This window comes from Diadema antillarum, unplaced genomic scaffold (assembly GCF_040938485.1).
Source record: "Diadema antillarum isolate AM-2024a unplaced genomic scaffold, OU_Dant_1.0 seq00000122_RagTag, whole genome shotgun sequence".
NCBI classification, from domain to species: domain Eukaryota; kingdom Metazoa; phylum Echinodermata; class Echinoidea; order Diadematoida; family Diadematidae; genus Diadema; species Diadema antillarum.
The window spans coordinates 982,324-1,004,465 of record NW_027271202.1 but is presented as its reverse complement, the minus strand read 5'-3'; the positions used below and the strand labels follow the sequence as shown (position 1 = coordinate 1,004,465).

Below are 22,142 nucleotides of genomic sequence, written 5' to 3'. Positions count from 1 at the left end.
TTTCCATTTTTCTATGCTTATGTTGCAAAATTCTAACCCCATTCTCGGGTGCCTTGTGTTTTGATACTTATGTTTACTCCATGTATTCATAAAAAACCCTCCTTACAACAGCCCCCCCCCCATTATCCTTTTTCTTTGCCCCCTAGAAGATAAATCATGCCAAGTACATTACCAAAGCACACACAGAAACACAAACACAAGCAACACACATACTACACACACACACACACACACACACACACATACACATACACACAATGCATGAGCCGTGCAATGACCGTACGCTTATCACCTACATAAACTCCTACCACATCCTTCACACCCAGGAAACAAAACAAGGAAGTGATCCAGATTAAATGCCATGATATTTAGTTTAGTGATGGAAGACACAGTACATAATAACATGCAATGAATGTAACACAAGACTATCTTACAGGAACAACCCAGAGGCCACTAGCCTGGAGTATGTCACACCAGAGGTCAATATACATCATCTAATCTAAAAGTGCACTGATCCTACATTACTTTATAAGAATGTAGATGGTTGTATACCCATGACAGACCCAGACTGAATGGTCACACATGCATACAGTAATCTATATAATGAAAGTCGAGAGTAATTTTATAAACAGTGAAATACATGTATGTAGTTTCATTGTTTTACTTGACCATACACGTACAATGTTGTAGATGCACAACACAAATATGACCATGAGGGTCTGAGTCGACAATATGATGTGGGGTTCTTTCTTTTTTCTTTTTTTTTAGCCCTGCCAAAATTACTTTCCCAAAGGAAGTTACATGTCATGAAATGACTAGTTGTGGAATCAAAATGAAATCTGTCCATCTGCTGGAAAACAAAAAATACAGATCCTACTTGATAAAGTGTTAAATATGTCATTGAAATTCAATAATTCGTCATTGCTATAATTCTCTGAGTACAGAGTGCTACCCATTTTCTCTAATTAGGCTGGTAAAGGTGTGATCATACACATGTAATGGTGATATCCAAACTCCATGCACACACACGATGCCAGCATTATCAGACGTACCATAGGAAAGGGAGTAACACCCAGAAATGGGAAATATACACCAAGCTTTCCTTTCACAATGTACCATCAGTACAAAGAAGTTGATCACAGCATATACATGTGAGTCTTAAACCATGTTAAACCTGGTTAAACCATAACACATTATGGCAAAATTTTGAATATGTAACCTTGATTTTCATGATCACATCTGCATTCCTAGTGCTGAAGTATTAGTCATGTATCTCAGATCCCTGGGTAACACTCCAATATCTTCGTATGTACTGCAAATTTCAATTTCATCTTCTGATAACTGTTTTTTGTGACGTTTCTACAGATGTTATAATTCACATTCTCTAATATGAATAACTCTGACACATCTGCTCAAGTTAAAGAAAACTCATATATAGTTCCTCTTCTATACATGACAGGTAATAACATGTACATTAGATGCCATACTCACATGACCTATCTGGAGGTTCTGAGAAAAGGCTATATACAATGATTTACAGACATTCATGTCTTTTACCTTGCTTAAAACTAACAACAAATGGTCATATGTTGGGGAGTACAACCCCAGATGTAAAGCCAGAGAACTATTCATGGGTTTTGTGAGACTAAAGTAATTGCCAAGTTTGTCAAAGACTTCCTGCTGCAAAGCAAGCTGTATGTATTGCATAAAAGATTACAGCAACCATGATGTCCACAAATCCAATTAACTCATCTTGCTAGTCCCTACAAATACCTAAAGGTCTTTCTTCTTCCTCTCTCTCTTTCTATCTGGGCGTGCAAGAGTGCAAGATGAAATGTTTGAGTGAATATGAAATTCACCTTACAACATGACTGCAACATAGTATGTATGAAATGGAGGAAAGATTTTTCATCAGATACTGCTGTGTCTGGCCCAAGTTCCCCTCTCTGCTGATACACACCTCATCCAGGCTAGGTCTGACAGTCATCCTGCACCTCTGTCCCTGGTCCGGTGGGCTCTCTGCTGAGGTTTGACCCTGCCCCAGTCAGAAGACTCTTTGGGTCAGCAATGTCCTTGAATCCTTCAAATGATTCCAGGGCTGAGAGAGAAAATAAGACTTTATAACTACAAGCAAAGAGGTTTAAAGGTTTTAGCATATGCACAACAAAACTTTGCTATTGTACATGACTGCATGTTTTCAAAGTCTGACCAGAGGCAAGCTGGAGGGTACTACTCCACTAGATATTTCTGGTGCAGTCTGAGCCATACTTATATTCATTCACAGTGACTGTGCTACGATTTAATGATAAAGATCTTTCACCAGATTGTTTGTAAATTTGAGGGACATCACTAAAAATGTTGCATATTATGCCAAAAATAAGCATGCATACTTTTTAAATGCATAATATGATGCCTTCACATATGATTTTCAAAAGAAAACAGAATTCAAGAGAAGAGTTTTGAGGGGATTTTCCCCCAACCACGGCAGGGCTGCAAACTTGGCACGGTGCGTAACTTTACAATGATGAGTGATTTGCAAGGGCCTCAGTGTCTGCAATGTGGACTCACCAAACTGGTTGAGCTCCTGCTGGAGATATCTCTGTAAGCAGTCCTTGAAGGAGGCTGTCTGTCTGGCTGTCTGATGAATTTTGGCAATCTATGAAAGGCAATTGAGACATGGTACACATGACATTGTATATCATAAACCTTGTCTGCAGTATGCCAGCATCTGAGTGGTTGACTGACAAGTCACAGACTAATAACCCCTTTCAAAAAAGTAAATTATATGGTGGTAAAATCGGAGCAAGACCACAATAATTTGCACAATTCTGATTCTGCTATTATCTGCACCACAACCAGACTTGGAATTCCTGAACGCATTCAAAATAATGCCCATTATTTCCAAGATGTATTCAAAAGGTCATATTGCTCAACATACACTGTGTTAAACAAGGTTGACATGCCACTTCCAGCATCCGATAAGACAAAATATCACAAACCATGTACGCTCTTCAACAATGAAGAGCAACGCTGGAAACTTAACATTCACTGACAGAAATAGTCTTGATAGCATCTCATGACAGCTTACTTGGCAGTGATGTATGGAGTCTAGGAGTCTTGTGAAGGTGACAGTAAGTCTAGGAATGTCAATGACATTTTCCCCCCAATTACACATAAGATCTTTTTAGGCCCAAAAAAGCCCATTTAAAGGCAAGAACACTGCAGCCCCTGATACTGCAAGTATCTCTATGACAGCGACCAGGAAAGAAAAAACAAAACAAACAAACAAAATTTTGACAGGGCACAAAGCATGAGTTTACAGTTTGAACCATACAGTTCTGAGAACAACATGACAGTATTTGCTTATTTTCAATTTACTGTTTTGCTCATTTCTCTGATCGTCCCCTACATATTGAGATCATGCTGAAAACTTTTCAGTTACTTCAAGTCATTTCCACAGTGCCTGCTGCTTAGGTGTCTGCTCTTGATGATTTGTATCAGTAAGTATTCTGGTAATCTATTGCATTTCCACTGCCTTCACAGAATATGAATGATCTAGTGATTAACAATGATTATGTGCAGAAAGCACAAAAACGTTTCCTAGAATAAATTGAACATACCTGTCTAATTTCTGAATTGTTCTTGGATCTTCCATCAAAAATTTCTCATCTGATCAATTCTCATATCAAGTTTTAGTGTGCATCATATACTGTAGTAACCCATTTCCACATTGTTAATACCATAATAATACAAACATAACAGAACAAGACAATGATCAATAATGTGCTTATTGTGAACACACCTGGTGCATCAGTTAACACTACCAGTATACTGAAATGGGGTTTTTAACTTTGACCATACAATCTTCACAATGAAAGCCATACAAGGGCTGTTAACTCCAGTGGAAAGCATGATTTTCCACAAGAAATAAATAATTATGTATTATGCTGTGAATTGAATGTTCCCCCCCCCCCCCCCAAAAAAAAAAAAAAAAAAAAAAAAAATCCAAATCATAGGAAGCACTGAAATTTGTTCTATGAAAAAAAAAATTCCCTGCACTTCTGAGACATCATATATTTTTTTCTTTGTGTTTACTACTCACACTAGCCTTTGAATGGAGGATACATTCATGTACATAGTGTGGAAGCTTAATGCTAGAAAGGGGAACTTGAGGTTTACCTGAATAGCCACATCCCTGGCTGAAGACCCCGCCCAGTCAGTGATGGCTGCTAGGTCAGGCAACTCTGACAGCATCCGTCGCTGTTTGATGGTTAAACTCTCTGGCTCCTTACACGGCTCTTTTCTCTCACTTTCTGTTGAATGAAGTCTGCAAAACCAAAGAGGAGAAATACACACAGTGATGTGTTACAGTCTTTCTTTAACCCTTTTACGTGCCCAGGCATTAATAGCCTAACTTGACAAGCTTTTGCATCAGCATTCAGTAATGCATCAAAACCTGACCTAGTTGTAAAGTTAAGAAGTCCATCAAAAAGTGTGGCAATGTGCCTCAGTCAAAAAGCAACAGGAACACCATGAAAACACAAAAGGGATTAACGGGATTAGGTAATCTCTATTCGTTGGCAAATAGTTTCCAGACATCTGTGCCAATAGGCAAAGAAAGCACTCCAGCTTGCCTGCTAATTGGTGAACGAAGCACAGTAAATGTCAAAGATAACTGAATGATGGAATTTAATCCTTGACCTGCTCTTGACCTGCTATGTTCATACCTTACTCACCTTTCTTAGAAAGAATGTCACATTCATGTTTTATAGCAAACATACAAAAGAGTGTCTCCTGCATGTCTTCTCTGACTAGCTGTGTTGGATACATGACTGATTTCAGATCTTAGTTGACCCCAAGCAACCCAAGTTGAAAGAACTGCCTCTTTAGAAACCTGAGTCAACTACTATCATTTAAGACATAAGTCTGCATACAAGTCCAGTTTGGGAAGATTTGCATCTTTGTACTGGTAGAAGACACAATGAGGCATTATTGGTTAGATAAGAGGATTTACAGATTGCATCCACTCTACACAGTAAACGATAGGATGGAGTAACTTAAATTGGGTGTAGAAAATCTCAAGTATGATGTAGAATAGTTCACATCATGTAATAAGGCTAATTGAGTCTGCTGAGTTTGTTATAATACAGAGGAGAGGCAATGTTCTTTCTCAATACACCAGTTTGTAATTACATTCTGCGCATGAGCAGATAAAGGTCATATGAGGAAAAACAACAAAATGACACAGAGATTTGTTATGAGCAATGTCATGGTGATGGACTATGCCTTAAATTATGTTGCAGTGAGAGAACATTGCAAACCTTCAATGGAGTTTGTTAACATCTAGGCAATTTCGATTACATACAGTGAAAGTGGGTGATATGTAGATTTACAACTGTATTGTTTTGGTGGTTTAAAATTTGGCGTGATTTGAACCATTGGCTATCTTTGAACTGGTCTTTTATCCTCAGATGACACTAGACTGTAAAGACTTACCTCTCAGCATCCTTGGCTGCCTCCATCTGGTCCTCTAACAACTTGTCCCATTTCTCCCCTTCTTCCGTCAGTCGCCGTATGTGAGACTGGATCTTGATCACCACTTCATTCATTTCCAGGTTTGCTGGATTGGGCTCATAGCTGGGAGAGAGAGCATTCCATTAGTCACTTTGGATTCATCATGCATTCTTATCATATTTGTATTCCATCTCGGTAGGCTTTTAGAGTTACACAGCGGAAATGAAGGTTCATTCCAAATAAACCATTCTTAAATGAATAATTCAGTCAAAACTACACAGAACTTGTCTATGGATGCCATTTCCTGGCATATATATACACCATCATTCACTCAACTATACATACTTGACTATACATTGGTGACAAGCTAAACATTCAACAAAAACTACTCTGGTTAAGATGAGACAAGCTTTGACGAAATATTTTTGAGGACTTGCCACAAGTCAATGAACACATGTAGTAACAAATGTTACACACAACACATGGACCTACCCTTGTTGCCACTGAAAGACAATTTGAATGATGATTTGGCATACATGTTTGTAGCTTCGAAGCATTATTGAAGAGCAGAAACAAATTTTGTTAGCAAGCTTGCTAGATCTTTAACTATCAAAGAACTGAAAAGTTGATTTTGGTGACAATGGGCACTTTGGTAAAGTGTGCCAAACAGTTTTATTCTGACAAATGAACCGAGACTAACCTGGTTTTTGTGGTTGCATGCTTCAAGATGCCAGTCTCAGCAACATCCACCAGTGTGTCTTCAAATGCTTTCCTCACTGATGGTCAAGGGTTAAACAGTTTTTAGGACACTTAAAAATTCAAATTACGCCTCCTCTCAGACAGATATGAAATATTACAGATATAAGCACATGTAAAATAATAACCAAAACTCCATTTGCAAACTCAGTATCAATTACTTTCCAAATCTGATTGCACTCGATGCAGTGGTACAAGTTATTTAACCTCTGTCTTTGACCCTCCAAATTCATGTGGTCACATATGAGGCCAGGATTAATCAAGTATGCAAAGAAGATTAAAGAGTTCTTAAATAAAATTGATTAATTTATGCAACATCAAAAGCCTTCTCACTGTACAGTGACAGCAAGAGGAGTAAGCAGAGGATCGTTACACAAGACTAGTCAGCCACAAGCGAGAGTCATGGCTCAGCGAGAGAGTGCAAGGAGATCAGTACAAATGTCTTAACTTACATCTTTAAATGATCAAATTGTGCTACCAGGGTTTGGTATCAAAAATCAAAACCAGTCAGTAAAGCGCTGTTTGAAGAATACTGTAAAACAAGGAATTTTCGCGTGCACTTTAATTTCGCGAATTTCGCGAGCGCCAAGATTCACGAAATTAAAGTGCACGCGAAAGTCCTTGTTTACACTATATGCAATGAATGCCAGTGGCACTTCGTGAAAATTTCATGCCACAAAAAAGGCTGTCGGCTCCAATTCGCGAAAAATTCATGCCGCGAATATATCATGTTTTACAGTATCATGTATGCATGTTTAGAGCTGCCAGCCAAAGGGCAAATAGAGAAATTACATTGGTTAGAATGATTCGTCTGAGACTGAATTATTCAATAGGAGTGGTAAAGGTACGGTTTTCTCTCCATCATGATTGATAATCAGATCTCAAAAGGTCTTTGTGCTGACATGCTCAGCTTTGGCTCTCTAGTTCTTGACTGTCAGAGCTAACAGCAGTGAGAAGGTATTTAAAAAAAAAAAAAAAAAAAGCTATAGCTTATTTTGAACAATGAGGGCAGCATTCCACTAGTACGTACTTCTACATTGCAGTGCCTGGTCTGCTTCAAACAGTGGTATTTCAGCCTGCAGTTTCTGCATGGTGTACTGTGTGTGAAAATAAGGAAAGAAAACAAACATGAATCGCATTGGAAACAAAGTATAGAGTGCTCAACTATTGGTGGCGTAAGGGAACAATTTTCCACTGAGAACAGTACTAATCAACAATTGAATGTTTGAATATTGTTAAAGATATCACTTCATAATTTCAGAGAACCTTAAATCCAGTCACAGCTGTAATGGTACAAACACTGATTTTCATGTTTTGTATAGGATATAACACTTCAACATTTTTGAACATATTCTAAATGACATGATTTTTCTGCATAACAGTTCTATATAAAGAAAAAAAAAATGGCCTACATGTCCTAACAATATTCCCTAGTTGCAATATGACATAAAGGCTATCGCAAGTGCATTAATGCCTGTACGTTCACTCTATTAGTGCATTAGATGGCAGTATTTTCGCATGTTGTCAATATTCAAGGTCCAAACATGATTTGTGAAATTCATGATAACTAAACCCTTGCAAAAATAACAGCTCTTACAGGATATCAAATTCTCCCCCTTATATGCACTCATTTCCTAGTGGAGCTGAAATGGCATATATCTGAGATAATGAGTTAACCACACGAAGCAACAAATACTTTCATTCAGTTCTGATTAGTAAGCTTACCTCAAAACATTCTTGCTTCAATTTCTCAAATCGTTTCTCCTCGGGCTGGTCTGTGGAAATTTTCTTGTGGATTTCTGCATTTTTGAAGATAAGAATGGAAATATTGATCAGCAGCAATGCAATAAAGAGGCAAAACAGGAGATTGAAAGGCAGAATGTAATCTTAATTCAGCAAATGACTAATATTGATTTAGAAACCTTCCGTCCTTTCTCTCAAGTCCCATGATCGTGGGCATTGAATAGATTAGATATGGGCACTGCTGCCAGGAGCTCATTGCAGTGGCAGTACAGAAGCTCCCAATATGTAAGTAAACATGGAATGCACTTCTGTGTCTCAAACAGAAAATTCCCTTACCATCAATGTTAAGTTTGCAATGTCAAATGACTCTGAAGTTTTTATGAAGTTTTAAATGTTCTGGGTAATTGATATGCAGATCGTTCCATCTAAGACAATGTCTTGCTACAATTTTGCAATTTCCATATAATGACAGGTGTAGATTTAAGTACACAGCTCAAACTCACTGCTTTCATCATTTCCCCAACAAAAGATGTGTTTCTTACCTGAACATTCAACATGGACTGACGGAAGAGACTTTCTTGACCGTCCCCTCATGAAGCTTGACCGTCGCTTTTGTCTCTTCTGATGTTTTGTAATGGTTGACATGACCTGATCAGTTCAGAAATTGAAAAAAAAACAAAAACAAATGCACAACCACCATTTATGATTATTCAAGATAACTGAACAATGCAGTGTTTTGGTTTTTTTGTTTTTGTTTTTGTTTTTTGTTTTTTGATAGGACAGAATGTTCCACAATTTAGGGATACAATGGATGGGGGGAAAAATGGCATGCAAGTACCCTAAAACAAAACAAAATCCTTGTCTTTGTATTGTGCTTAGATCTACAATGTACATCTGAAATGCAAATACTGCATGAAAAAGGCGTTCCTCGTAATTTATTACACTGGGCTGGAACAGTACATGTTTCTGCAGAATTTATGCATATTGTTCTAAAATGCAAAAATTATTTTGCAAACTAGACTACTTACATCAGGCTGTTCCACGTCTGCCTTGCGTTTCCTTGTCATTCTGTAGAATCACAAATCAGAATGGAAATCCAGACATGTTAAACAGTGAGTAGATCTCCTACTTGGATATTTTACATGTGTGCATGGGCTATGGCTCAGATCAAGGGTACCAAAAGTGTGCTTCTGAAAATTCTAAATGAAACTAATGCAATGTGACCAGGACATGAAGTACCATTTTCACATTTGAAGGCATATATTATAGTACGGTAGCTCCAGACAAGGTTTCAGGTTCATTGCTCCAAATTTAGGTAGTATACAGCATTTTTATGGTTAAAAAATGCCCATTTTCATGACTTTTTGTGTTACATGCAGAACATTGTTTTTTTTTGGACACCCTAATTTTTACTTTTACATTTTGAAATACGAACTGATTTCAAATTTTCAATAAAAATTAAGTATCAAATTACAGAATTCTCATGTTGTTGATTTTTTACAACACTTCTGAATTTCCAACAGCCTCAAGGCAATTTGTATGTCACGTACATAATTTTTGGTGTCCACCAATTTTTTAAAGTTGTTAAGTGAAAAAACTTGTGGCAAACAGTTTATTCTTTATGATATTCCCACTCATATGTTTATGTTTTTTACTTCAAATTGAATTCACTGCAACACTAAGTGTACTTTTCAATATTTTCACAGTTAATTGATAGACTAAATTTTTTGGTGTCTAGGGTTATGTACGTAACAATGTACACTATTATGTCTACACAATCATATTTTCTTACAAAAGGCAAATACCAGGCAGCTATTGCCTAAGTGCAAACTACTTATAACGTTTGTTATAAATTTTAAACCTATTGTGTCCTTCAAAATTGGTCTTGAAAATGGAAACCGAGTTATGTACGTGACAGGTTATGTACGGAACACACCTTTCAATTCACTATGAAAATTACACATTAAGAACTAGTTTCTGCATCTAAACAAGTTTTTATATCATAAAACTGACATATGAGTAAATTGGTGAGAAGCAGACTCCAATCTTAGCTAATTGACCCAATATGATGTAACGTACATAACATGGACACCGGTGTCCTACTTATGTACATGTCACATGGTAAAATTTGGACTCTACAAGCATCTACAATTTGTTTAAAAGTGTTCATGTCATAAATAATAGATAACACTCATGATATGATTGGGTGTCTTTGGCAGAAATGAAGTACATTAAGAGATAAGACCATAACATAGGACACCGAGTTATGTAAGTAACATTTCTTTATGGACGTTTTTTTTTATTGATCGCTGGTTCAGAAGATTTCAGAGAAAATATCACCCTCTGTGCCAGCATTGCTGTATACTGCTTCACTGAACAGCATGATATTATAATTTTTGGATCAAATTAAGAAATGAGAAGAAATTTTGTATAGTAGAATGTTAAGTGTTACGTACATAACTCGGTGTCCATATATTTCTCAGGAAATACCTCCAATGTTTGTTCGAAAAATCTTAATTTTTTAACTGGTTTTGTTTCTTTTTGGGGCAAGTTTCACCTCACCTTGAAGTATATTTGCAAAAGTGAATTTAAAAGCAACAAAAAAGCATAAAGAGGACACCGAGTTATGTACGTTACACTTTCTGACCACCAAACATGGCTTGCTGATTGCCAGATGTATATAATGTTTCATACTCACTTACAGTAAATATTTCGCAATATTTGGAGATTACAAAAATACTCCAGTTAGCAAACTTGTCACTTTGTAGGTATGACGGGTTCACTTTCTTCGTCAATTCAGCCATCCGCTAACCTTTGGGCGCTTATTCTGGAATCATTCCACGACATGACGTCACATCACATCACGCATCCAGCACATACAGACAGCGCGCAAGCTGTGAGATTTTCAGAGCGAGCCTGCGCACGCAGTCAGGGGTCACACTTAACTTTTTTTTTAACTAGCCAGGCGGACTACTTAGAATCAATTTTGACACTGAAGCAATATTTTGGCTAGCCAGACAGACTAGTAACTTCAGAATTTTTATTTTTAGCTAGTCCGACGTGATTTTGGGTGGCCAATGGCCAGCGGACCATCGCCAATTTCGAACCCTGGCAGTGTGGAATTGTAATTTGGAATATATGCAAAAGATCAGGTTAGTAGACCTACCAAGTACTGATTTTATTTTTCTCGTTATGAATTTTTGTAAAAAGATGTCAGACTTCAGCTTCATGAGGCTGATTCGTGCGCGGAGAGGTGAGAGCCGCAGAAAAAAGCACCGAAAATATTTAGTCGGATCAGGCTGCTAGGTGCGGCAGCCTTGCATTGAGCGAACCTGCTGGCGCCCATATTTCGTCATTTCGATGGATCGCTGTGCATCGGTTGATTAAAACTCGATTGTTAGGTAAAAAAAAAACAGACAGAATATTTTCTTCTTTTCATCATTTCATCAGTGGACATGTGTGCGTAACAAAAAAATCACCACGCAAAGTTGCGACAATTTATACAATGTATGTCAGATGTGAGATGAATAAAGAGTGAACAGGGAGCTTCATGAGTCTCTCTCCCCGGGGGCGTCACGAGGCTCTCCGGAGGCCTCGTGAGGCGGAGGAGTGCTCATATGTTACGGGCTAGCACCAGCAGGCCTCGAGCGGGTTTCCCGGGTGGCGTTTTTTTTTAAGACGGCACAGATTGGGGCATGGCGCGTGTTAAACCTATGGGAAAAACGTTGGGTCAGGGTTTTTGGTTAGGGTTAGGGTTAGGGTTTGATGGTTAGGGTTAGGATTAGGATTAGGGTTAGGTTTAGGGATAGGGTCCCCAATAGATTTTTAGGGTCCCCAATCTGCGCCGTCTAAAAAAAACACGCTTCCCGGACTGAGTTTGTATAGACAGAAAGATCCGTCTGTCCGGAGGACTCTTTTTATATTTTGCCATTGACGCTGTCCTCCGTGGGGATCCGTGAAGCCAGACGTAGTCTCCGCGGAACATTCCCCGACGGACAGATACAGACCGATCTTTCGGTCAAGAGTTTGTATGCAGAACCTGCCTACAAACGTAACAACCTTGTCCCAGTCTATGTAGTGAGTGGATCTAGAACTAATATTCAGATGTTAACACAAATTGGGCCAAGACCCTAGAACGCATATAAAACATTCTATGGATATCATCAACTTCTTCTTCTTGGATGAGTAAGTTAAACCTCCCGACCGCTTCGTGTTCAACACGAAGCGTTCGGACGCCGCTGATGCACCTAAACACCAACAGCATAGGCCCTACTGTGTTATACTGTAGATCTACGTGACTGCTAGGTAGTGTTTCGGTCCACAATCCGCGCGATGATTTTCACGAAATAATTTCAACAGAGCAGTTCAAGTTTTGCTAATAATATTCTTTCCACAAATGACCAATTCAGAATCACGAAATGTTGCGAGGTGTCTAGCATTAACAGACCTTACCTTGAAACGCTTGACATTATGGAAGAAGAGCAAGAATCAGTCATGTCGTTTTGAATTCGGCGCCTCTGGCTCTGTATTTGTCACTACATTAATGGCACTGCGCGTATTTACGGACGGTACACTACTCGTACAGATCGTGTGTACACTAGCTCGACAACGAACGATATGTACACATTATGAACGAGAAGTGCCGCGAAGAGCGATCTTCCCGCAGGCGTTTTTTTAAGACGGCACAGATTGGGGCATGGCGCGTGTTAAACCAAGGAGGTAGCTTGCCTAACTGTTAGTACCTCCTTGGTTAAACCTATGGGAAAAACGTTGGGTTAGGGTTTTTGGTTATGGTTATGGTTAGGGTTAGGGTTAGGGTTAGGGTTTGATGGTTAGGGTTAGGATTAGGATTAGGGTTAGGTTTAGGGATAGGGTCCCCGATAGATTTTTAGTTTCCCCAATCTGTGCCGTCTAAAAAAAACACGCTTCCCGCAGCATCTACCACTTGCACTTAGCTAGCTCGCTAGCGCTCGGATCGCGGATCGGTGGTTGCGATGTCTAGAAAGAACATTGAGGGCAGCAAACACAGAGAGAGACAGAACATATCTTACGGATGACGATTATGACGAGCAATATTTTCCTCTTTGATGATATACTGAATACTGGTCGCAGTTCTTCTTTTCGTTTTCCTTCTCTTTCTTTTCTACTATTCTTTTCTACTGTTCTAATGCTCTGTCTAAACTTGTGTTTGAAGGGTCGGGATTATAACTGCATACAGGGGAAGCTTGATATCAGAAAACGGATGGTAAATCATCATTATAAATCCATTTGTTGCAGGACCTTATAGATAATAGTGATGTCGACAGTTTCTGGAAACCATACACTGAAACAGTTTTTGTTTACTATGAATTATGATATTACCTCGAGGAAAAAAAACAACAACCAAACACACGCACACACATACAAAAAACCTCAGATATTCAGTAAGGCACTAGATTACCTGAGCAAATCTTTATATGTCTTATCTCCTTTGCATCTGCTTTCTTTCAATACCAATACCCATGACGGCGGACATACATGTATACCAATGACGGAGGATAATAACAAAACTTACTCTCTAAAAAGGAAGAGTGAGGGGTGAATAACAGAAAAGAGGGAGTTTCGAGTGTAATTGGAGTGAATTTTGAGTGAAAATGTTCATTTTCACTAATTTCGGAGTGACCTCAGGGATCACTCCCAAATCTTCGAGTGATCCCTGAGGTCACTCCAAAATTAGTGAAAATGAAAATTTTCACTCAAGATTCATTCCGATTTCACTCGAAACTCACTCTTTTTTGTTATTCACTCCTTCAAGAGTCAAGATTTCCACTCGATTTTTTTAGAGAGTATGCGCTTAGTTCACATTAGAAGATCGGCATTTACCCAAGGCGCTACATCTCCATAATAATAGTTTACTTCAAGAGGCGGTCGAAGCCAACCCAATTGACATAGATTTGTGCAACAGGCCTCTGGCCCCGGAGTGTGTTTCGTACTTTAAAACACCCACTTCTTTATGCTGTTCGTGTATTTTATATTCATTATTCATCAATTTGTCTGTTTATTTCTGCTTCTATAGGCCTATACTTTAAGATCCTTGTCGCCCTAAACATTACTTTATATGCAACTTATACATATAGACCTCCCGACCCGATAGTAACAGGATGATCTTGAGCAAGTTGATTGTGGTCACTATAGAGTATCACCGAAAAGAAGTAGAAGAATTAGGAAGAAAAGGAAGAAGAAGAAGAAGAAGAAGAAGAAGAAGAAGAAGTAAAAGAAGGAGAACAAGAAGAAGAAGAAGAAGAAGATGGGAGAATAGCCTTAGGAGATAGGGGGCTACAGAGTCGAGATAGTCTATAATGAAAACAAATGCACGGATATAGGGCCTACGAGTATCGTCGTCATCAATAAAATAATGTATAACCTGTGACCTGTGTGTGTGTGTGGGGGGGGGGGGGGGGGGTGTCTTATCGGGCAATTACACCTTGGGCAATTACCCCAGACCCTTCCTCTGACCCTAACCCTACTTCTAATCCTGAACCTAATCCTAATCCTGATAACCCGAACTCTACACTAAACCTAACCCTAATCTTTGCTCTAACCTCATCACTAACCATATATTTAAGGGTAATTTGCCCGGATACGGTGTGTGTGTGTGTGTGTGTGTGTGTGCGTGTGTGCGTGTGTGCGTGTGTGCGTGTGTGCGTGTGTGCGTGTAAGTGATGAGAGGGAGATGTTCGAATCCCAAAGCTGCGTTAATCCGAAAATGAAATCAGGTTCGTCATTCCGAGGGTTCGTTATTCCAATGTATTCCGGAACAAAGCACTACGGGGTCATCTCACTCATATAGACCGACACCCACGAGTCATACAGCCCACGAGTTCGACATTGAAAACAGGTCCATGAGTCATACAGCTCACGAGTCATACAGCCCATGAGTTCGACACTATGCAAATAAAGCGCATGAGTTCGACACTATAGGTAAAAACAGCCCACGAGTTCGACAGATACAACACGGGGCTTATTTTGTCGGTCTCGTGGGCCTTGTTAGCTTATAGTTAGTGTCGAACCAATGGGCTGTATGATTCGTGGGCTGTATGACTCATATGGGTGTTCATCTCGTGACGTGCACCCATGCATTATACCGAGGTGTTCGTCCGAATAGTAATAATAAGGTTAATCCGACCATTTTGTGGTGCTATACAAAAGTTCGTTATTCTGAAGGTCCGTTACTCCTAAAATGAAATGAGGCTCATTATTCCGAATGTTCGTTGATCCGATAATGAAATAGGGTTCGTTTATCCGAAAATGAAAAACAACACACCAAAACAAAACAAAATGAGTGTACTATAGTAACAAACTTCTGGCTCACACGGCCCGTGCGTTTAGTGATATAATATGCAAATCGGAGAAGCTGTATGTACTGTTATTTCCGATACACAGACGAAGTGGTATAAAATACCTGCTAATCTTTTACATAATGTAAAACTATTGTAGAACAAAAAGAGCAAGGACTGTCCCCCATCACGTGGTATTCATAATTTTGAAATCGATCCGATCTTGAGTGGGGTGTAGAGCACATAGCATCACACATGACCGTGTGTCATGACTTCAGGTGTATTCAGCTTCCGGATATCATCCTCGTAGAAAGGGCTCAACAGAGATGTGCACGATCGTCGATGTCGCGGTACCGGGAGACAGCAGAATAGCCGAAAAGGAGAAGGAAAAGATAGAAAAGTACCAGGACCTTGCCAGAGAACTTCGCCGCCTGCGGAATATGAAAACGAAGGTGATCCCTATTGTCGTTGGACTCCACACCCACATCGTCCAAGTGCCGTCGCAGCTGCTGTGGCGTTGTTCCGAGTACTCCAACGGTTGGAGTACTCGGAACAACGCCACAGCAGCTGCGACGGCACTTGGACGATGTGGGTGTGCCCGATCAAGTGCAAACGTTCCAAAAAGCAGCATTGCTGGGGACGGCGCGAATCCTAAGGAAAGAACTAGAAGTCTAATGTTCCAGGATGGAACTTGACGTGATATTGATCTCCAAGAGATATCTTGTGACGATAGAGACGATGATAATAATAAGAATGGTTATGATGATAATGATGATGATGATGATGATGATAATAATAATAATAATAATAATAACTATTATTATTATAATTAGAATAATAATGAGAATAAGAATAATAAGAACGGTAATAATGATGATGATAATGATGATAATAACAATAATAATAATAATAATAACAATAATAATGACAACAACAACGACAATGTCTTCTTTATATCTAGGGTACCCTCTTCAGTGTTGCCACTGCTCTACCAGAGGGCCCAGCCGCTATTACCCTCGTCTAGCGTTGTCAGGTACCCATTTACACACCTGGGTCGGGTGGTGTATGGTGAGTAAAAACATCTTGTTCAAAGGACGTAAGCAATGGGTGGGAATCAAACTCGAGTGCTCCGACTAGGAGTCCGGAGTCTTATCCACTTTCCCGGAGCATCCCCACATTCATTGATGTTTTCATGGAAATTCCATTTGACGTCTTGAATCCCTACAACATCACTGGCTTGACCGTTCCAATTCCCTGTTTATCAATAATGATTATATTTAACATCAAGAGTATAAGGCACATTGTAAGGGGAGAGAGGAAGCAGATCTCTACATGAGCAATTAGGTAGCAGCCATGACGTCATAATCAGTGGCAACAACAAGATACGTTTATGCTGCATCCATATATCGAACATGCTTGATGAGAATAATAAGCAAGTCATACGTGGCATCCCGCTGATCAACGCAGAACCATATTAATATACATACGTCACTGCTTTCGTATCACATTTCTCAACAATCATTCTCACTCTTTGTCTCTTTTTAGGTATTATAACCCAGTTGTGGATATATACGTAGGGGGGGGGGGCGGAGGGTTTTTAACCCCCAACCCCTTTGGGCTGCCAGGTGAAGATGCAGGCCTACGACGCCAGGAAAATGAAAGTTACGCTGAAGTCGGCTCAAGCATTATATGACTTCACACTGCGGCATGCAGTTAAAAAGATGATGCCACAACAAAACTTTTCACACTGTATTTTGGCATTGGCTAGCCCTAACGTATTTAAAGTCGCCTCACACCATAGCTAGTAAAGACAGCGATTCGCTATATCAAACATGCAACGACGACAGCCGATTATGCCGTCTCTGGAAAAACGTGTCGTATTCCTCGGATCGGCGCGGGTCGGGAAGTCGTCAGTCATCGACGGTCTGATGGACAAGACATTCAATAAGAGTTACAGTCCGACGAATGCAAATGTACATCAACACACGGTGGAGCATGATGGGGCTACCATTAAAATGCACATCCTGGACTCTTCTGGGAAACAGAATTCGTATGGCATGAGAAATCTAGTGGCGAGGAGCTGCGATCTTTTTGTGGTTGTCTACTCACCTGATTTCCTAGGTTCCTATCAACTCGCTCTGAAGATCTGCGCGGAAATCACCGAGCAGCGAGGACACAATGTGCCGATACTTGTCATCGCCAATAAGATGGACCTCGAGGAGCGAAAGATTGGGCAACCTGAAGCAGAGTTAATGTTTTCTCAGTGGAACACCTTTCAGAAAGATTGCTCGGCCAAAACTGGAAAGGGCGTCAAGGATGTACTCGAAAAAGTCCTGCAACTGTTGAGCCTCAAACTGGATGATCTCGAAGACGATGAGTCTCTGTTGCTACATCACTCCGGTGACAGACAGGGCAGAATGACTTGGCGTGTGACCGAAGGACTTCGACGCACTCTTGGCAAAGTCTTCTCTGGACAGAGAGAGGAACACTTGTAGACTGATGAGATCACCAGTCCTCTTGACGCTTATGGACTAGGACCTTGTGCAGCTTAGAGCCAATGTTTAGAGCATCTATTATTATGGAGGATGTGACTGACACTATGCGCTATGGATTGATTCTTACTTTATGAATGATCAGGAAAACACCTCCGAAGTTGTTGTTGATGGCAGAAGCTGTAGTAAAGTGTTATTCTAAAAAAAGTTGTAAATAACTCGATTTTTGTTTTGACATCATTAACTTCGTATGCAGAGTCGTTTAATGGAATTAGAACGACAAAAGTCCCAGTTTCTGAGTTTGGAAAATGCTTCTGTCATTATTGTCATTTTATTATTCATGATATTGAAAGATAGCATATCACGGGGCAAAACACTTTGATTGAGATTTCCCTCCGTTCTGCAGGACAACATCTTTGCGCATTGTCATTTGAGGAACATGCCATAATTAGTGATGTAAACATTGTCAATGGCAGTTGGGGTCTAAACATTAATTTGGTATTTATAGGACTACTTCTAAAAACTCATGAAAGAAGAAAAATGTGAGATGACCCGACTGTGAGACAGGAAGGATGGCAAAACTTGATTTAAAGCAGGAAGAGATATAACGTAGTTTTAAATGTTTAATTTCTGTTATTTTTGTTATGTTGAGAATGACTAATACATAACTACTTTCGTAATTTTACAATATATGTATTCATTTTTATTGGTAATGTCTTCTTTTCTCTCTTTTCACTTCCCCCGGCAGCCTTATTTTTTATTTCATTTTATTTATCTATTTTTTTTTTTTGCTCAGTAGTATCCTGTATGAATATCAGTTTACTTGGAAAACACAAAACCCTTCAACAGGTCAGCGCACCCATTTTTTGCTTCTTTTTATACGTTAGTACCTGTTGATAGTTTAAATTTGTTTATTTGATCCCGTTTTTAATTCCCGGAGATTATGAGAGTATATGAGCGAGAGTACATTATATTCATCAGGCATATTTTATGATTATCACACCACATCAGATTATCTTATGATACAGTATTTATATTTCCTGTTGTTATACTCCTATCAATATTTGTAAACGCTCACTACATTGTGCATTTGACTGTTTGTAAACATTATGTGATCAAAAACGCAGTTTAAGCGTGACGAATGTACAGTTATATTTATAATCAGTAACGCCGTGTGGTGAGAGAATGAGAATTTGTACGTGTCTGTATGTGTTTATGTGTTTGTGTGTGTGTGAGTCATGAAGAGATGATTTTGTGTGTATGTGTTTATAATATGAGTGTACCTGTGTTTGCGCGTGCGTGTAAGTACGTGTGTTTGTGAGAGAGGGTTGAGAGGGAAGATGTGAATAGAGTGTGAGGAAAGGAAGTATCTGCATGGGTCCCTTTTATTCAGTTTATGTTTATTCGTCACGTACAGTGTGTTGAATGTAGTGAATGTAATATATTTTATAATGAGTAATGTTGTAAATGATATAGTTATCTTTTTAATAGTGATGAATAATTTGAAAATTTTAAATAATTTTTTTAATCAAATTTGTATTGTGGTATTATGCGAGAACATTTTTATATAATAAACCATACCATACCATACCATACCATACCATACCATCTACCATACCATACCAAATTTTTAATGATTATCACCTGTCACGTGAAAATTACGGAAACCGAATGAATACTAAAAACCTCCAAAGACTGTTCAACCTTGGTCTTGTATACAACGTGTCGGCCGGTATAATTATCATTATCTGTGTGTGGTATCATCTGACAACATTTTAATCTGTGAAAGTTCGCTCACTTTTATTACACTTGTAAAGTTTATATGATAGGAACTGATGATTAATATAACTAAACCAAAGCGCTGCCCGAGAGGCCGGCTAGCAGCATTGAATTGCCTTGTAAGATAACGAAATAAACCGTTATTGTTGTATTATTTGCATATTAATCTCTTCTACCCGTTTTCACCAAAGGACAAACTATACATGCAAATCACAATTATTGATTTATTTGTTTCCAGACTGTAGGTCCCACGGTTTGCTCATAAAGCATTAACATTTAATGCTAATGGTTGGTATAGTTTCGGATGAGATGGGGCTTCAGGTTTCCAACTTTTTTGTTATTTTTTTTTCTTCAATAGACAGATAGGTACGAGAAACCTCTTGTGAAACATGAAAGAGCATATGATTGGTTTTGAAATGGCTGAGAATAAAAAACAAAGCGATTCTAATAAAAGCGGGAACCAACTTTTTATTAGGATCGCTTTATTTTACTTTGTCTTTTTATATCTCAGACATTTCAAAACCAATTTTCATTAAATAAACTTTGAATACCTTTTAGAGTTATTGTATATGCCCTTTAACATTTTATATAGTGGTTTCTTAGTATATCACAAAAGTTAAAAGCTGAATCCTTATCAGGCCAACAATACTATAGGGCCTACGGCTCTCCATCAAGCGGTCATGTATAGAATAAAACCAATTCTTGTTCAAATTTGAAAGGACTTTTAAATGAAATAAAATTTGCTGTGACATGAAGAAAATGACCCTATAGTAAGACGGCGGTCCGTACTATGCATTACTCTGCAGTCTCTCCACAGAAATGCTTTCTTGACAACCTGAAGAAGAAACGACTCCAAACAGCAATGAAACAGCTTGACTGTTGGTCCATTTTCAACCCCCTCATATTTCTTATTCTAAATATCTTTATTGGACATGTTAAGACAAAGAGAGAACCCAGCATAGAAAAACAGGAAAAAATATACATTGGTGATGCAATACAATATGGAAATGTCGGCGTCGATGTTGCTGAACATAATATACGCTGATTACCCTACTGCATGCTATAAAAATCTGATACCTATGACAGAGTTTTACTCGGTAACTACTTCTATATAGAAATAAATAGATTTTGTGCTCTATCATTTAAAAAAAAAGAAATGAAAGAGCCAAGGATAACGTTGTCGTCATATCGAACGTCAGAACGCACCGTTGGTCTTATAACTTTCAGCCGAAATCTAATTAGTTGGTAAACTAATGAGGTAATCGTCGATTTAAAACGTGACACGATAGCGATCTATATTCTATATAATGTGCGTTCCTAGCTAAACGTGTTGTACCCTGTTAAATATGCTTATACATTAAGTATTCAGTATAATACAGTATGTTACACATTTAAAAGACAGAAAATAGTGCACGCGAGAGAGAGAGAGAGAGGGGGGGGGGGAAGGAGAGGGAAGAGGACGTGAGTTGTAAAGCGTGTGGGCACGTGTGTGTGTGTGTGTGTGTGTGCGTGTGTGCGTGTGTGTGTGTGTGTGTGTGTGTGAAGAGAAGTATAGAGAAGGAGATCGAGAAAGAGAAATCAAATACTGTATGTGGTTAGTGCGCTGATAGATAAAAATTGAGACTGAAAGATGAGTAAAAACTGCATTTATATGAATATACACGCACATATACACGCACGTATGAATATACTCATACACAACAACAACATACCACTCAAAAACAAAAACAAGACACAAGCCACAAGACAGTGATACGGAAAACATCGTTGTGTACATTGCATTAAAATGGGAGTAAACAACAAAAATGATCGGATACTACTACTCGGGATACACCGACCAGGGAAAGGAAGAGTCTTCCAGAAATTATTTTTTTAGTCTTCAAAAACGACAGCAAACTTGATGAAGGCTCCCTTGACCCTTGATGCGATATTTCTGTAAAACTACACATTATCTTGCACGAGTCATTCTTTTTTTTAAAATGACACATCTGTCATCAGAATAAAACCACACATACACACACACACACACACACACACACACACACACACAAATGCTAATACGATCACAACATGGACGTCATAAAAGGACTGTCAGCTCTCACAATGAATACAATTAACGCAAAATGCATATGGACCAAAATATTCTCTTCTTTGATAAGATATACAAAGCTTCATGAGTTTGGTACGGTATGAGTCCTATGTCTGGCAGTTTGTGTTGTGAGCATTAGGACTGCTCCAGAGTGATTTATTTCATATGATTGCCACACCTTGATGGCGTCATGCCCATTACAGAATTGTGTTTCTACTTTTCAAACTTGATCAGTTTTGTTTCATTACAGAACCACAAGCTGGCCATGACTGCAATGTCACAAAGTTTTACTAACATTAGTCACGATAAGTCGTTAACTCTGACAAGGTGCTGCTTTGACCCAGAGCATCTCAGTTTGCATAGGTCATTTTTCAATCGTGAGAGAGGGGAAGATGGGAAAGAGATATCCCCAACCCCTCTTATACGAGGGAGCTTTTGCATGTCATAAATTGA

General features: G+C 38.9%; 2 protein-coding genes across 2 annotated transcripts; one reads left to right on the top strand and one right to left on the bottom strand.

The window, feature by feature from the left end:
* Positions 1-1,738: 1,738 nt before the first annotated feature.
* LOC139727209 (uncharacterized) lies at positions 1,739-12,496 on the bottom strand. Its single transcript, XM_071638166.1, has 10 exons — positions 12,466-12,496; positions 9,042-9,081; positions 8,556-8,661; positions 7,996-8,069; positions 7,301-7,367; positions 6,215-6,290; positions 5,497-5,637; positions 4,180-4,327; positions 2,569-2,656; positions 1,739-2,098 (listed from the first exon to the last, which is right to left on the bottom strand). The coding sequence occupies exons 1-10, from the start codon at positions 12,480-12,482 to the stop codon at positions 1,971-1,973; spliced, it is 885 nt and encodes a 294-aa protein (XP_071494267.1). The 5' UTR covers positions 12,483-12,496; the 3' UTR covers positions 1,739-1,970.
* A 4,686-nt stretch (positions 12,497-17,182) lies between these two features.
* LOC139727190 (ras-related protein Rap-2a-like) lies at positions 17,183-17,824 on the top strand. Its single transcript, XM_071638150.1, has one exon. It carries the CDS (start codon positions 17,183-17,185, stop codon positions 17,822-17,824), a length of 642 nt encoding a protein of 213 aa, XP_071494251.1.
* Positions 17,825-22,142: the final 4,318 nt, after the last annotated feature.